Source organism: Hippoglossus stenolepis, chromosome 17 (assembly GCF_022539355.2).
Source record: "Hippoglossus stenolepis isolate QCI-W04-F060 chromosome 17, HSTE1.2, whole genome shotgun sequence".
Classification (NCBI taxonomy): Eukaryota; Metazoa; Chordata; class Actinopteri; order Pleuronectiformes; family Pleuronectidae; genus Hippoglossus; species Hippoglossus stenolepis.
Genome location: NC_061499.1, coordinates 11,770,792 through 11,788,424, shown reverse-complemented (window position 1 = coordinate 11,788,424; position 17,633 = coordinate 11,770,792). Strand labels below are relative to the sequence as shown.

General features: G+C 42.1%; 1 protein-coding gene across 2 annotated transcripts in view; it reads right to left on the bottom strand.

Annotated features, from left to right (window-relative positions):
• Positions 1 to 4,097: 4,097 nt before the first annotated feature.
• gabbr2 (gamma-aminobutyric acid (GABA) B receptor, 2) overlaps positions 4,098 to 17,633 on the bottom strand; it is a 168,088-nt gene continuing 154,552 nt past the window's right edge. For both annotated transcript variants that reach the window (XM_035183673.1, XM_035183672.2), the window contains 5 exons: positions 15,378 to 15,602; positions 14,992 to 15,174; positions 14,173 to 14,302; positions 8,969 to 9,086; positions 4,098 to 6,821 (listed from right to left, as the gene is read on the bottom strand). In XM_035183673.1, the coding sequence (XP_035039564.1) occupies positions 6,656 to 6,821; positions 8,969 to 9,086; positions 14,173 to 14,302; positions 14,992 to 15,174; positions 15,378 to 15,602 (822 nt within the window). In that variant the 3' untranslated portion in view covers positions 4,098 to 6,655. The remainder of the gene's footprint in view (positions 6,822 to 8,968; positions 9,087 to 14,172; positions 14,303 to 14,991; positions 15,175 to 15,377; positions 15,603 to 17,633) is intronic.

Below are 17,633 nucleotides of genomic sequence, written 5' to 3'. Positions count from 1 at the left end.
TGTTAATACTGTAAAAACTGCAGTGTAATAATCTGTTTGGATTAAAAAGAAACTATTTGACCTTGTTTCTTGTTTAAAATATCTAGTGCTTTCTAAGGAAGATTCTTTGACTTAACTCAAGTTAATGTCACTTAAGTAACTTAGTCTTTAGTTGTGTTATATTAGACACGAGACATGTCTAGTGTTGAATGCACTAATTTGAGTTGCTTTGGATGAAAGCTTCAGCTAGATGACATGTAATGTAAATCCTCCTCTTCCAGGCTGTAGAAGCCTTATTTTAAACACCAGTACGTTATAACAAAAACATTTAATATCAAGCATTTTGAGGTTTATTTGATTTATTATTATTATGTTTTTAATCTCGTGTCTCCTCAGAGTTCTCCTACGACCTCCTGTGGGAATCCAGCCCCCCCTTTTTGGAACCACGTGCATTTGAAAATCATTCGCAGCAAGAACAGATGAGTTGTAGATAAGGAAAATAAAGCGCAGGCATATATGGTCCTTATATAGGCAGCGTAAACATTACAGTAGATTAAGATAAATCACTGCAGGTTATTGATCCAGTTATCGAACACCGCCGCTCGAGATTAAGGTGCATCTGCTTTTAGAGCCAAACAGAATTCTCAAGGACAGAAGAAGAAGAAGTGCAGCTGTGGATTTACTGAGGAATCAGCCGAGTGTGCTGTCATTAGGTGTCATCCATAAATTTATCTGCAGGAGATTGTAACTACCGACCATAACTCTCGCTCTAATCACGTGTCCTGGAATGTAGGGAGGCATCAGTCAACTGGGGGCCACACACACACACACACACACACACACACACACACACACACACACACACACACACACACACACACACACACACACACACACACACACACACTCCTCCAGGAAATGGCTGCTTCTCAAAGAGTGAAATGAGTTTTGGGGACAATACGTCCATAAATCAAGGGATTATCCACATCTTATATAACATAATGTAATTATTCAATCGTTATCAGTGATGTTTCCATTTAAACATGAATGATGGAGCTGCGGTGGGGGGTCATCAACACGTTTGTGTGTGGAGCCCCCACAGCTCTTCACTCTGACCAGCATACTAATAACACGTGTGCTCCGTTCTCAGAAGTCCGCTCCAACACGCCCTTGACCGCTCGTCTTGATGAGGGTGAGTTGCCATAATGTGGCGCTGAGGAGGGACGAGGAGTCACGTCTGAAAGTCCTTGAATGGTGCAGATTAATGGGGAACATGGGGAACGGTGGCACTGGTAATAAACCACTAACAAAGGTTCCTGATGCTCCTTTTGAAAGAGGGAATACTGGAGATGAACACATCATTATGCTGCTGTGTCGGTGTCGGCTCCTCAAGATGAAGAGTTCACAATTTTAGTGGAAATGAAGAGCAACGTTTTTTTATAGCATCATCATTTTGGCCTTTGTAAGAAAAACAAAGTGTGAGAGGAATGTGTCTTGAATGTGTGTGTGTGTGTACAGTATATGCAGCACACGCTACCTCACTGGTTTTCTTTATATATTTTCCTGTGTTTAATTGTTCATTATTTTGAGTGTGTAAATTGCTTTTCCCTTTGCTAATGTCCCCACTGTAGAAGAAATACAGGATTATTTTATCTTATCATATTGTATCACCATACAAACAGAAAAGCCAAAGTAAGCTCCCTCTGTTTAACCTATGAGATGTTCCATGGATATTAGTAATGCTAACTAAGAAAATCAGTCAAAGCCTTAAACTGTATGTTCAATTATTTTTCCCTACGAAGTACTTTGTAACTTTGTGAAGAAAAGTGTTATATAAATTGAGATTATTTATTATATTATTGTTACAGCGTGTCCACCAAATATATTAGATTCTAAGACGTAGGTTTAGTGGGTACATATTTGACCTTGACCATTCATACACCTTCATAAGATAAATCCTTCTCCTGCTCAGTCCTCGGATCAATGCAGCTCAGTGTACTCGCTGTGCATGAGTAAACCAGGTGGATGAATCGGATCCGGTGGAACAGGCTCATGCCGACGCCTCCATTCGTCCAATGGAACCGTCTCATGTGAAGGAGGAAACAGAGACGCTCCCCTTCTCCACTGACACGCGGGTCAACTTAATCAACCCGCCTTCCATTTGCACAGCGAGATCCCACTGAGACGACAGAGAAGGTCACGCAGCGCACACACACACACGCACACACACAGTGTTTCTGGAAGCAGCTCTGCAAAATCAGTGGTTATCTTTGAATCAGTCAGCAGCAGCATGAGGCATCGTGCTGGATTCTCAAAGTTCTCGTTATGTCCTGCTGATTTATAAGAGCAACAGCTGTTACACAAGTCTAATGGGATATCTGCAACTTTAGGGAAAGGTCTTTATTCACATTGTTTGATGGGAAGACGGATGCTCTCATGCCTGTGGAGCGGGAGCAAGCGGTCCTACCTGAGCTTAACACTGAGAACAGGAGGACACTGCAGGCCTGGCTCTGTACCAGCACCTACAGGTCCATAGTTAATTGATCTTCACTGTTTGAAAGTCCAGCTCAGTCACTGTGTTTTGGCCGAGCTGTGTATGGTCACTGAGGAATGTGTGTGTTGCCCTGAAGTCCCTCTCACTGCATCCAGTGACCAGTGGAGCTGTGTCTCACTCACTGGATGTAAACTGGGAATAAAGAAAAAACAATTTCCTTTGCGGAGGTAAAAATATTTTAGGGTGGTTGCATCATTTACTTTTTAGAATAAGGTGCAATATTTTCAAGATTTGATTTTGAAGTAATCCTCAAGTAATTGAAAAGTACTCTGATTAGGTTGCAAATTAAAGAAATTGCCATGTACTTAATATTCAGTGTGTTCCAGCCCTGATTGTAAACCTCAACACACTTTGTAGAACCACAGGAGTAAATTCAATTACACCAAAGATTCATGTGCAGATGAAACAGACGTTATTTTCAGTCTCACTTTATTTAACGATGATGTGAAAAGTAAAGGCTGTCCATAACATTCAGACAATAAAAGAAGAATGTTATCCAAACACCCACCGCCCCACCCCCGCCCCCATAACAACTAATGGCTCCAAAAAATGTTCAGGTGTTCCATGTGTGATACTTATTTTATACAACTTTTTCATATCTATACCTCATCTGTACATAACATAGTTACAGATACTGTAAATCAAAAAAATGACTTCCAAGTTTTCTTGTGGCGTCTGTGAGAAGTTTTTCCTATGTAAAAATGAGAATGTACGTAAAGATCTTTACATATACATATATATATATATATATATTTCTCTATTCTTTCTGTATAAGAAAACAAGTTATTGCCCCTCTTGAACACGTTGCATTTAACATAGGTTTTGTTTACTGTCTGAACCTCCTAATTGAACTGAACGCCATGTGATACCACATAATGTAACTGACAAAACAGCAACAGCATGGACCTGTGTGTTTCTCCACTTAGTATATACGTCATATTGTTATATTTTTTGGACATGTATGTTCCGTGTTCTCCAGAAACCCTGATGATGACGCATACAAACATATAATTCTATACGTATATGTCACTGTGGTCCTCAAACTGAGAAGGTGAGAAGATCCTGTGGGAAAGACAAACCGTCAGCACGATGTCATTACAGGAAACTATGAGCCCTTCACCCACCACAGTTGCATTGGAACAATTTTTCATCCTTGTTGAAAAAAAATATTGACACAAATATAATAGAAGAAAAAAAAAAAAAGTATCAGGGTGCAGTTTAAAAACTCAAACAATACCTGATGATCTGCATTTAGAAATTTGGATGGACAAAAAGAATAATTTGGTGATTTGGTAAAATTCCAGAAGTGGCTAATTAAGATTGATCGTTTGCTACTACCTTCACTTTATTGCCCTCAGTGAACAGCTGCTAAACAAGTAGATATTACAAGTAGCTGATATGATGATATGGAGTTCGTCACTGAGACACTTGGCTTCGACGTGTGTGAGCTGATCAAAAAAAGAACTGAAGTCCACGAGGAGAGAAACGTGACGCCGGTCGCAGGCGACAGGATGAAAACAACAGGGTGGATTTGTCATGACAGTTGCAAAAACAGAGGTAACTCTGTGAATTATACATTTTATTTCATGCCGTCTTGAGAAAGCCAAATACCAAATATTCCATACATGGACACCATCATCAGGGTATCAGCAAATTGTACACAATCACATATAATGTACTATATAAAATGTGCGGTTGGTTTCTCTTCTCCGGAAGGAAGAACCAACCCTTCGACAATGTCTCTCACTCACTCGTCAAGTGACCGTGATTCTCTAGTTGGCAAAGGTGTGGGACGAGTCGAGTCTCCTCGGAGGCGTGTGCTCGGGGTTTCCCAGCTCCTGTGCCCAGCAGGGGCTGGAAGGGGAGGAGCTGTCACAGCGAGTCACCCCCCCCCCGATGTGTTGGATAGCAGCTGGATCTCTGCTAGCGTGTCCCCGACCCTGTATCCTCCACTGGCTGAGGACTGACTCAGTGTTCCTGATCAGACACCAGCATGGAGAGGAGATCCACCCCAGCTCGCGGGGAGCGTTCACCAAGTTCTGTCCCATGCATTGAGGCATTGAATTCAAATAAATCTATGACACATACAATTTACAGATGTGTGGCCAATGCTGTAGTTTGCTGGGTCAGCGCCATTATCACCCTATTATGTATTGTGGGTCCTGCAGGCTACGATATAAGACAACAGGCACAGCGCTCAACAAACGCCTTAAAAACTAAAAACCAAGACACCAATGGTGAAACGTATGCTGAGAACAAACCTTCTCCGCTCGATAAAAAGTCTTTTTTTTTTTGTCCGGAGTCCCTGTTTGTGTTTTTCTCCTGCACGAGGACAGCTTTACAAAAAAAAAAACGACAACACTGTGTTGATGACTGTTTCGCTCAGAGCAGCCTTCTTGGGCCGAGTTCAGCGGCACTGAATTACATTTCCATAGCAACTGAGGTATGTTCACTGTTGCTAAGTGTGCAGTGATTTTTCGTGACACTCAATATTACGTGTGTAAGTAAAGCCCTGTGTCTGTGCTTTATGCTCTATCGCTGTGACCAGCAGTGGTGCCATCACCGTTGTGGGAGTGAAAGCTTCAGCCGGTCGGGGCTTATAACACCAGGCTCCCGTGTCTTCACTGTCTTCACTTTCACTTGTGGAAATTCAGGTCGACCGTTTCCTCCAAACTAACTTTGGAACTGGTGGACCTACATCCTTTCCACCATAACCTCTCACGAGTCTTGTGCCCTTCTTCTCACCGACATGAATCTCATCACTTTCACTGTGCTGGTTAGCTGCGAGGGCTGGATCCGATAGACGTGTTAACAGTCTGTAGAGACCACTCTGTGGGGATCAATATGACCGGGCCCGTCGCTAATGCCTTGTCTGAACAGAGGCTGACTTCATAAGGTGCTCTCTTGCGTTTTAAGTGTACTGTATCTGAATGTGTGTATTTCTTGGCATGTAACACACAGACGACTGTGGAACACTCTCGTGGTGCCTCGGCTCTATTTTCTAACATATGCAGCCTCGGAGACCTGTTGAAAGGCATAGCATCAGTATTCTGTTTAACATGCTTTCTGAGGACATACTAAGTGAGTATGGACAGCCTATGCAAAGTCTGATGTGAAATCTTTTGACGCAAAAAACCAGTGGTGCAAATTTAGCAGAGTGGAAAAAGAAAAAGGAGCCATGTGGGTTTTACTCCGAGTTGGAGGAACGGCCCCCCTGGAGTCTTTGATGTTCTGTGACTCACAGGCTTTGATGCATCTTACTTTGCTGCCCAGAATCTATCAACAGTTACATAAACAAATTCGTATCTCTTCCATACGCGTCTAATTCTTTGTAGGATGTCATGGTTTATCAGCTTTCGTTTGAAATCGTCATGACGGCCTGCCTCTGTTACAAACTCCACACTTAGAACCCATTTAATTGTCCATTCACAGCATATACAAAGCTTACAGTACATCAAAGTCAGAAATGATGATATTTACATGTCTCCACAAGGTCGGGAAGTGGACGGGGAAGTCAATTGGATGATTTTCTTTGTTGGGTTTTTGTAAATTCCACTTCTCAACACACCGGTATCCAGTCATTGATGCTGTGAAATACTCAAGTTAGATGATGAGCTCACACGGATCCGCGAGCACATACGAACAACAGATAAGGAACAGAAACGGACAATCCCCTCTGAAGCAGATAAGGCTACACGTCAGGTCAGGGCTGGTCCACCGCTGCTCTTGCTATTGGGGCGCCAGTGTGTTCGTGCATGTGTGTGTTATTTTGTGGATGTTTGTGTTTGTTTGATTGTGCATGTGTGTATATGCCAAGGCAAGGGGAGCAGATGAACAAGGGGGCACTGCTGTGAATCGTGGGAGTTTGATAGGGTCATCCAGTGCCCACCCTGTCTCCTCCCACCCCTTCCTGACCGAGGGTTTCAGTTCTCAAAAGAGGCCGGGGTGAAGAGGTACAAAGAGTGGAACTCGGCCCACCTGCCCTCCCTCTCTTCTCCCCCTGTCCTCCTTGTTCCAAGACAAAATACGCACATACGCTGATGATATCAGTCTATTCGTTGTAGAAAAAAAGAACCATATATGTCTCCTCTGCAAAGAGCCAAGTGGAGGAGCATATGAAGCTCACAGGCCAGAGACCATTACCCGGTAGGAGGGGGGCATGTGTCTGTGCCGTGGGCTGGAACCAGGGCTGCCGCTGGGGCTTGTGCAGCTGGCATCAACCCCTCCTATGGAAGGCAAGTAAGCATGGTGCAGGATGGGAAGTTGCAAGGACAGTCGACGTTGTATGCTGCAGGTGGAGAGAGCAAAGTACAATGTAAGAGTCAGAACCGCAAAGAAAGTACCTCTTTACATTGGCTAATTCTGAAATTCTGTGTGATGTTACTTTCACTGCACATTTTTCCTGAAAGTTGAAGCATGATTTGACCAACAAACACAATCACTCAACTTTTGTTTTTGGATTTGCATTACCCAAGTTGATAAGATGTTATTATTGTGCACTCTGCTCATCAATTCGTGGTTTGTTTACCAAAAGATCGCACAAGAAACGTAAAACCACATTGATGTGTCATAACTTGGTTTATACCATGCACTTCATTAAAAAAGAGTCCAAACTGTGGTTGGTCCTTGGAAGACACATCTCCAATCACCTCCCTCACTTCCACTTTCTTACTCTGTGCATACTTACATTAAGGGCACATTACTTTCTGCATTGGCACTTCATGTCTTAATGGGCTACATGTTGCAGATAGAGTGATACAAATATAAAAGAGGATCTACAGCTATAAATGAAAATAGTACAGGATATAAAATAGTCAGTGATGAAGACACATGTTAAAGACACAGGGGAAATGGTCCGTCAGGTTTCTACCACAACCCAGACGTGTTACATGTAGTGGACATTTTATTCTCACATTTTTGGTTTGGCGTTTTTTTTTAAAAATCACACCACCAACATAGAAACGCAGAACGCAGAAAAATGATGATTAAGAGCAAACAAGGAAAGTGTAGTTCACATGAACTCTCAGCTTCTTCTTATTCTTTTCTTGTATTCTTCAGCACCCTCCTTCCCTCCTTCTTACTAAATCCTTAATCCACCGGGCCTCCAAGCTTCTGGGATCATCTGACAAAAAGAACATTTCATGCCTCCGCCTGGTGTGACAGTTCGCACCCTACCTCGCCAGAGTCACCGCCAGCGCCACCGCCAGCCGCTTGCAAGGAAATTATGTAACCAAATGCCATTTATGTAAAAAATTAAGAAGGGGAATGAATTTCAAGCTCAGTCAGCGATAGGCCCAGAAAAAATTTCTTAATTAGGTGAACTTTGAAATATTAATATTCATCTGACTAAGCCTGTGGAATATTCCTCCCGCCTCGCCAGTTACCCTGACCTCTTCCATTTCTGATGGAAACACAGTCATGCTTGTGAAGCGTTTGAAGCTACACTTGACAATTACATTCACCTGGTGTGTGACTTTGTATTCGGTCATGTCACAAAGTGTTACCGTTTGTCCTCCTCTACCTCTCCTCCCTACATACCTCTGCCTAACTTCTTTATATTTGTCTCCTTCTCTCTCGCTGCCTCTTCATCTCTCTTCCCTCCATGTGATCAAACATTCATGCGGCATGGGAATAGCTCTGAGTGTTCCTTTACTTCTGTTCTCCTCCCTGTCTATTTTCAGAGCTGTTTCCAATGCGAGCTGTAAATCACTGGTTACATAAGCCTCCGTGAGTCCCTCCTTCTTTCTTTCTTTCTCTCCTTCTTCTTCTTATCTGTCTCTCTTTCCTATCTAAACATCCGGCTCTCTTAATCCATCTTCTCCCTGGAACTGCCCTCTCCTCGATATTTTACCCCCCATGTCTCTCTATCCATCTGTCCTACATCGCTAACTTTGGCATTCTTCCCCTGGTGCTGGTTAAATGAGTGTGGGAGGGAGAGCTCTCAATGATGCACGAAGTGTCCCCCCCCCCCAATTGATGAAGTCGACACCCCTCAGCTTTGCTGCTTTATGAATAATAAGTGAATGTACATCTGCAGTTGTCACATGAGAGTTTTGAGAGTCCAAGTCCATCTCTTTCTTATGAGTCGGCACAACAAATAAATCAGCTGCACGGAAACGCGTGCACGTGGTGTACGTAAATTTGTTTGTTATGGCATGTGAGTGTTTGACTGTGAGCATACATGCCACATTAAGTCCAGCGTGGTGGGAGAATACACATACACGGTGTAGTTATATGTATGTTGATGTGCGTGGGAGAGAAAAGTACAGGGCCGGTCCATGCTTTCGCAGGGCTCTGTTGCCAGAGCAACCGCCTTGAGAGCTGCTGGTGGTTGAGATATGTATGACGTGTAGTCTGATGAGAAAGCTGACAAGACGGAGGGGGAGGAGGGAGGGTAACGGGGGTCGAGGTGCTGAAGAAAGAGGGAGAGCTCACTGTTCAGGTGAGTTGATGTCTTCCAGGGGACCTCTGTTTATTCTGGAAGGATCCATGGAGCCCCACTGCGCCTGAGGCTTCTGCTCCAGGTGGTTCTTCAGTATCGACTTCTCTCCATCTGCATCGAAAACACATGGAGGCATCATGAAATACATGATAGGGCTTTGTCACGTGGACTGTCATACTTTACACAGCTGAAGTAAGCTACACATGCACAGCTCAAATGTAATCCAACCCAACATGATATCTGCATTCTGCTAATGTAGCAGGGGGATGCTGCAGATGATCAGGTCAAAACACACAATACACGCTGCAGAGTACAAACATCACTTTTGATGTTTGCATCTGGAGAGTATAGTGGAATGACCCCTTTCTTCCCACAGACTCCCCCCCCCAATTGTCCCAGATTTCCCAGCACATTCTGACCTGATTTCCTGATCACAGTGCTCCGTGCCCCAGTTGGACCTCTGAGCTTGCTGGACTGTTCTAGAGGCGACTAGTCCTCGTTTCATTTTGAAAGAAGCTTAACCTTGTAGCTCTGCGAGCTGTGTTAAAAGCACAGACGGATATTTTTACACCTCATTATGGATTCAGACACAGAATGTGTGTTCGCACCACAATGAAAGTATTAGGTGTGGAGTTTTTCTACCCACTGCCCAGGCAGCAGTGACATTCTTTGCTGGAGTTTTTCTGCTAAACTTAAAATACATCTGCAGAAAATGTTGTTATTCCCAACGGCCTCCTCTCTTCCTTCTGTCTTTTTAGCTTTGCCTCTCCAGCATTATGTTGCATGCCTACCAGCTTGATACATTGTTAGCCTCTGAAGCAGTTTTCAGAGCTGCACTAACCTGATGACATTTTCATAAAAAGTCAAGACAAATGTCCAAGCCATGACATTTGTGAGGCGTTTTTCCTCTCATCCCCTCAGTTAAATGTCTAGTAAATATCAGAATGTGCCATATATTTGTTTTTTATTCGGTAGTTCGCCAAAACAAGCAATTTCAGCCTGTCACCGGCTCTGGGAAAATTATTATGACCAGTTTTTACAACTTCCTGAACTTGTATGGATAAATGAAATGTGTAGGTTTAATCACGCAATGAAAAAAAAAAAAAAGAAAGATCAATGATGGAAATAAATCCTTAGAAGTGAGTTATGGTGCTATCAGCAGGTTTTTAGTTGACCCGTATTTAGGGTTGACAGTGTTTGGATGTTGTACACTTACTGGTTCGAACAGTAAATCTCCACAGTCAAAAGGCCAATATTTACTGCAGTACAATCAATAACATAATCACCTCTCTTCTCAGTGTACAACCAAGACTCAGAGAAGCACCTTAACCATCATGTGCTGGTGCTGTCTCGTGTCTTGTTTATTCATGAAAGCAGAGAGGGAGAGAGAGAGAGAGAGAGAGAGAGAGAGAGAGAGAGGTGTAGTATTGTTTCTCACCCTTTGAGAGTGAGCGTAATCGCTGTTGACACGGCCTTCTACTCTTTTAACAGCCACTCATTCACGGCCCCCAATACATTAAGACCAGCTCTTATGAATACTGATGACTACAGAGAGGATCAGGCAATGATGATGATGATGAGGTTGATGAACTCTTCATCCTTCTCTCTTCAAGAGATGGTTATTAATAAGAGCATCTTAACAGCCCACAGACTGATGTGTTTCTCACTGTATCCATTTAAATATTTTTTATAGTCAGTCAGTCTGTGGCTCATACGTGTAGACTGGGATTATCATATACATCAAGCACATGCAAACACATAGGTGACATGTGGCAAATACAAACTGAAGCGGCACTATTTATTTCATTCTGTCCATTATACAGCTCCAGGCTTTTTGGATTTCTATGCAAATCTCACAACAGATACTGGATTATTTGACAATATTCACTTATTAAAATAAATAATTTCTTTGCTTTGTACCCGTTATGGGACATATGAGTAAAAAAATAGTATATAATTACTTAATTTCATTAGTTTTAGATTATTCTCTACATTAAATGCTTTCCACAATAAATGTGTTTTCAGAATCTTTCCAAGGTTTACCTAGAGACAGTTGAGGTATCATGTTCTCATACCTGAACTGTTTAACACAGGTTTGTAAATATGATATAGAATCTGTTTAGTCATCAGACACTAATTTGTGGAAGACAGATTTCTGTTCTATAAAAATCTTTATAATCTAAATTTATATTTAGAGTCATATTTGTCTCTGTTCTCTTCTGACAGCATAACACAAACAAAGAAATCTTTGAAACCATCCAAAACTCTCATGACAAATAAAACTGTATTTTTAGCAGGATAAATATAGAAAGGTCACAAATCTCACAGATGGCAACTCATTATTTACTAATTAAAATATTCCTGGCACCCAACGTTTTAACACTGAGCTGTTCCAACCAACAGCACAACAAGACATATTTTCATTTCAAATTTCTCCTTGTAAGGACGCCATCACATAATAACCCCCTCCTTTCCTCCCCTATCATTATGAAGCCAGACGGTATTTGGACTGAAACAGGAGGGTGTGTGTGTGTGTGTGTGTGTGTGTGTGTGTGTGTGTTTCTGTGTGCACCTTTACCAAAGATGAGAGGCAAAGAAGAAGGAGAAACAGAAGGAAGCGGAGAACACACTGAAACACAAAGACGCATTAGACACTGTCGCTGTGTGAATGTACTCATTAACTTCCATCAGCTCGTTGCGTAACTATGAACTTTCACAGATGAGAGGCTCCTCAAACAATTCCAACACACGCGGCTCCCAATCCGCAGAACGAAAGCAGCTGTTTTCCTCCTTTACCTTCTCCCTAACTCAGACGGATCCATTAGACACCCCCGAGAACAGCTTTGTGCTGGCGTGTGCATCAGACGTGCTGGATCTGGCTGCTGTACATCGCCGCCGCCCTGTGTCTGTTAAAATGGTGCCTGATGCAACGCGATGCCGCTGCAGGGCTGTAACGATTCACTGATTCAATTTGAGGAAACCCGGCTTCATAATACAAGTTACAGCTGTGTCTATTCCAACAGCATGGATCAGACAGGAGTTGGGAGAACTGACACAGGAGGAAGGCAGATATCTTTATATTCCAGCAGCTGATAGTTTACTCCTTGTGTTGCCATATGCTTGTCGCCACCAATCATGGTTCACCTCAGCTGCTCCCTTCCTTTAAAAAAAACCCCTATTTTCTCAAACACATTGTTCAGCAGCAGCAAACAACATCCCACACAAAATAATTAGGTGCAAATTCAAGCGTGGACACACTCTTGGCTCGATAATGAAAGGTAAGTGAGTTGAAGACAGTATGTTTAGGACTTGCTGAGCGGCACTGGAGTATTCAGGTACTGTAGCTATAATCTAATGACTCATTCTAAGAGACACTTGACTTTAGCTGCCGTGTCCCTTCTTCACCAGCAGCTGACAGGAGCTCCAGCCACTGAATCAACGTCAGGATTTTCCTTCAAGCTGCTGCTCTGAACAAAGCATTGAAATCCTTTATAAAGCCCCAGAATATGCAACCATAGTTCATACTTTGTGAAAAGTGAAGTGAATCACATTACTTTATAATCATACTGTCGTGCAATTATACTGAATTATGTACTGAAGAACTGATCTTGGTGTTTCTAGACTCCTGCAGTTTATTTTACAGCCACCAGCAGCAGCACTGAGCAGCACAAACCAAGGAAGGGATGATTCACGGTCTTGGATTTTACATGGGTTGTATTGACTGCAATCTCGGAGCCCATCGGCCATCTTCTGATGACAAATTAGCCTCTGAGGGCAACGGACAATTATTTGGGGCTTCCAGTGTAGACAGTGAATATCCAGGCCAAGACTCCGTCTTCCATTCGCTGCTCACAGTTCACAGTCTGACTAGTTTCATTTATCATACGAGTTCTATCAGTTCTCCACACAAGACACAAACAGCAATACTTTTTGTAGGTGTTTCAGGTCCCAACAACATTTTGGCTAATCTCTATCAACAGCTAACTGCATATGAATGCTGATAAATTAAAAAAGCAGATAGCCGAAGCATTTGGGTCAATGAGATCCGACTCTTTTGCTCTCCACACAGACTCCGGGCAATCAAAGCCAACTCAAACGTGATTGGGCGAACTAGAAACGGAAACCAGAAGTCTTCTGGCCCCAAAATCTTGTCCCTCACCTACAGATTCTATATTCACATGCAGAGTCTGTTTATTATATTGACTGTGATGGAAAGTACTGACAATTCATCATCATGTCTTTGTAACTTCAAACCCATCTTACATCACCATTGTTCCTCCTGATCATTCACTGTGAGTCAGGCTGTTTTCAGCATTTTCCAAGTAGGCCAAACAATTTTGAAATTGTTTGTGTTTTCTAATCCAGGTGCACATAGACAGAAATCAGCAGACCTATCTCTTAGAAAAACTGCCCACACACTGACTTGAAAAGAGGAAAAGGCCTCATCTGTGCAGACAATGTGACCAGAATGTTCACTTTTTAAAATAAATGGATTCTTCTTGCATCTGAAGTTGCTCCTTTACTGTCAGAGATCTGGTTATTTTTCAGGTAACAAACTTACTGAAGTAAAAGTTTCTGAAGATGCTGTCAGCTCTGAACTCCGCAGATCCTCTCTATTTTCTCTGGAGGAGGTGTATGTGTGAATGCAAATGTCTGAATGAGAGGTTCTGCAGTTTCTGCGGTCTTTCTCCGCCTGACCTCCTAGTATAAAGTCCGTAGAAATTCAGGAGAATTCAATGTGAGAACACAGCAGAGGATCCCTGCTGGATTCACTGCGAACGAGTGGGGGGTTGATGACGATTCTAACATGAGACAGAGACGCAAAAATAAAAAAAAAATAAAAGAGAACAAATATCTTCCGGTAAACGTTGAAGGTACCGACAAAAATGTCAAGAGAGTTTGTGGTGATAAGAGCTGATGATGGTGTCGGGGTGCTGTTAACATGATCACTTGATCTACGCAGCGGAGTTATTACGTCACTTCCTGCCTCTGCCTGCTGCACCCGGCTGCTCCACCTCTCGCCTGAATAATGCGGAGGATTCGTTGCTGTTGTGAATGCATCTGTGTCTTACCCGCAGGTCATGTCTGAAAACGGCTAAAGGGTCACTAACATGTAGCCTATCAGGACTGTGATGGATAGTGTTTAAGTTTCTGGATCAAGGACACTGTACCTGGACACGTGCAGTCAGTTTCTTACCTTTACCATCTGTGAAGTTGCGTATGCTGAGGATGTTGTTTGCGTCGGGGTAATGGTTCTGTTTGATGTAAGGAGTTTTCTCTGGGGTGTCCTGCAGCTGCATGGTCACTTCCTCCAACTCCTTGTCCAACTTTTTAAAAAGAACAGAGAAATTATGATTTTAATTTGATGTGATTGATAGTCCAGTGATAACCTAACCTTAAAAATACTACAGTGTTATCAGAGAAATGAGACCCAGTGCTGTCTCAGTCTGATCTACTATATGTTCAAACTGCTGCAGCCACTTCTCAACATTTCTAAATGCAGTGAACAAAGTGAAAGGCTGCTCTGTGCCAAATATACAATAACTTTACTTGGCTGAAAAAAGCTCCTCATTTGTCACCATCATGAAAAAAGGACAACAGCAGTAATTCATCACAGAGATCTGATAGAAAGCCGATCTGACTACCAGGGGATTTTTTTCAAATGTCACTCAATGTCAGTACGAGTGAAGATTTCAAAGAAATGAATTAGAGAGAACATATATTTCTATAGAAAAGATTCCAATGATCTAGAGTCTCAAAGTGATGCTTTTAACAACTAAGATTTTAAACATATAATTTACTAACAATATGGAGAATATCTGCTATCTGGAAATGAACTGGCCATAGATGACTCAGGGTTTATAACTTTCTTAAATTCAGTGAAGTGAAACGATTTGCTCTCCCTTCTTTCTCTTGTTGAAATTGTGCTCAAATACTGAAATATAACTAAATATAACTGCTGCCCTATCTTTTAAAATGTAAAAGGTTCAACGTGTTGGTGCTCTCAGGCTCTGACCTCTGTTATCTTCATGCGCAGGCGGTGGTTATCAGTTTGAAGCCCGTCCAGTCGAGAAGTATTCGCCTGGTTGACGCTGGTGACCGAGGTGGAGGTCTTGGAATCTTCCTTCTTCTGGTTCTGGGTGAACTTTAACCTCCGGTTCTGGGTGGCTGCATCTGGGTTGGTTCTCATGGTGATAAACTGGAAGGGATTTACGAGTATTAGTCACAGCTGCACACTGGGATAAAATGACTCAGACTAAAAACAGCTACACATAAGTGTTTACGCTGCAATTTTTAGGATCCAGGGCTTAGTGAAGTGAGGTGTGTGAATGTGGCAATAATTAAAAACTGTTTTACTCTCACATACACAAACACACTGTCCTCTGTCACACAGAAACTGACCTTGGGAACAAACACCAGACAGAGCGTGATCGTGCTGCAGAAGATGATCACCAGCGCTACGATGCAGAACTGGACGTTGGGCTGGTCTCGGGTCAGGAAGGACACAGCGGCGCCGATGATGCACATGATGCCCACATTGTACACGCTCATCCCGATGTATTTGCTGTCATTGAGGGCGGGGATGCTCACGTTCCTGGTCTCCCATGCCAGGAAACAGCCAAACAACTGTCAGGGGGAAAGGAGATGAAGGAGTTTGCTAAGAATTTTGGGTTAACAATCAACAGGACTGGTTAATCTCACTACTCAATAAACTATGCAGTCTTTCATTCTGCTGGTGGTAGATTAAATGGTGGTAGAACACATAAATAAGTAAAGTAGTAGAAAGTATGTGAGATTCTGAGAATGAAGTCACAATATTACTAGAAAAAAAAGTAATACATTTACAAGAATAAAGTTGTAATATTATGAGAGTATATTTGTTGTATCACAAGAATAAAATCATAATATCACAAGAATACAATTTTTATATGAGAAAAAAGATGTACATTTATGAGACTAAAGTTCAAATATCATGAGTATTAAGTCATAATATAATGATAATAAAGTCATAATATTAGTAGAATTTTAGGCTATGTGTCATATTAGATGGGGAATATCAGAGGATCAGTTTGTTGTCTACATTAAAATTGAGGAATGTGGTGCATTTTGTCAAGTTATACTTTAGCTTTCACAAACAGCAAAATACTTAATATTTTGGTTCATCAGCACCACTCAGCAGCAGGAGGAAATGTTTAGTGAAACTTCCGAGAGCACAGGTTCTCCTTGCTGTTATTTTTTCTTTATTCTGGTAATATTATTACTTTGTTTCTCATTGAATAGCGACATTCTTCTCGAAATCTCAGAATGTTTTATTCTTCATATGACCCTAATACTTTGCTTTATTATGTAGCACTCTTCGTTGTTCCTCATAAATACTAAAGAAGTTGTAGGGTTCACCACGTTTTGAGAAACACATCACATCAAACAAAAATCCACTTTGTGATATGATGAAGCCTAAAAGGTAAAACAATCTAAAGAGAGCAGTTTAAAGCGGCCTCAGGTTTCGTGCTTGTGGGATGTTTATTTAGCGAGAGTGAATTAATTGTTCACCGGATCATTAGAGTTGCAGCAGCCGCCTGCTCAGCCTGCTGAATAATTCACGGTGTGCTGTGTAAGGTGGCACGCCTGCTTGTTCTAAAGTCTAAATGAGAGTTAGTGGAATGACGAGCAGCAGAATTAAAAGAGCAGTCATCAAGGATTAGTGCAGGTGTGTGAGCGGGTGCATGCCAATGTGAGGTAGGTGTGTGTGTGTGTGTGTGTGTGTGTGTGTGTGCGTGCGCATGTATTCATACGTGAGAGTGTCTGTGTGAGTTTGAAGCTTTAAAGCCTCTTTTTGCTGTGCTGTCCCTCTCTCTGTGCCTCATACAGATTTGGGCTCCTGTCGATTACTTCATACAAACATTTTCTACCCGCTGCTCTTCTTTGTTCCTGTTTTTACTATTTTACTTCAGAGCCCTTGGACTTGTTATCCAACAATTTACTTCTTCTTTCTTGCAGTCTTTAACAATTTGTTTTACTCACCATCCTCTGTATTCTCTCAATCTGCTTATGATATTTTCATGCTTTGTCCTGCTTCTTCTCCTTTGCCTCAAAATAAATGTAGTGAGGTTTGCATAATTTACAGTCGCTCCTGCACCACAGAGGCTTTAAAACACACCATGGTGGGGGGGGGAATGGAAAATTCCTAAGGTAGTTACAGTTTGATTACAACCCTGTGTCTCACACACTGTGACAGGGACAAGCTTGCAGGGCTTGGGCCCCCTCTCCCCCATTTATCCTCTCAGTCCCTAAATGCCCTGGTGAACTGGATTCTTGGAATATGAATATTAATGATAATAATAAGCACATAAGTAAATATTCAGCATCTGCCTGCAGGACCAACTGTACTCGACTGATGAGCTCGGAAAATAATGAGCAATATATTCAAATGAAATCAGTGAACACGACCGTAAATCAGCAGCCCTGAATTATCAAGACTAATAATTCAATAAATGTCCATAATGATGGATAGAGCACTTTTATAACAGTGTCTATATGCAAACAATTTGCAGAAGAAAGATTAAACATTTTCTTCACCACTTCTCTTCTGTATAAGAGTCATCTCTCTTCTTTCCAGATCTTAATGGTAGAGAGAGCCTCTTGACTTAATATAGTCAT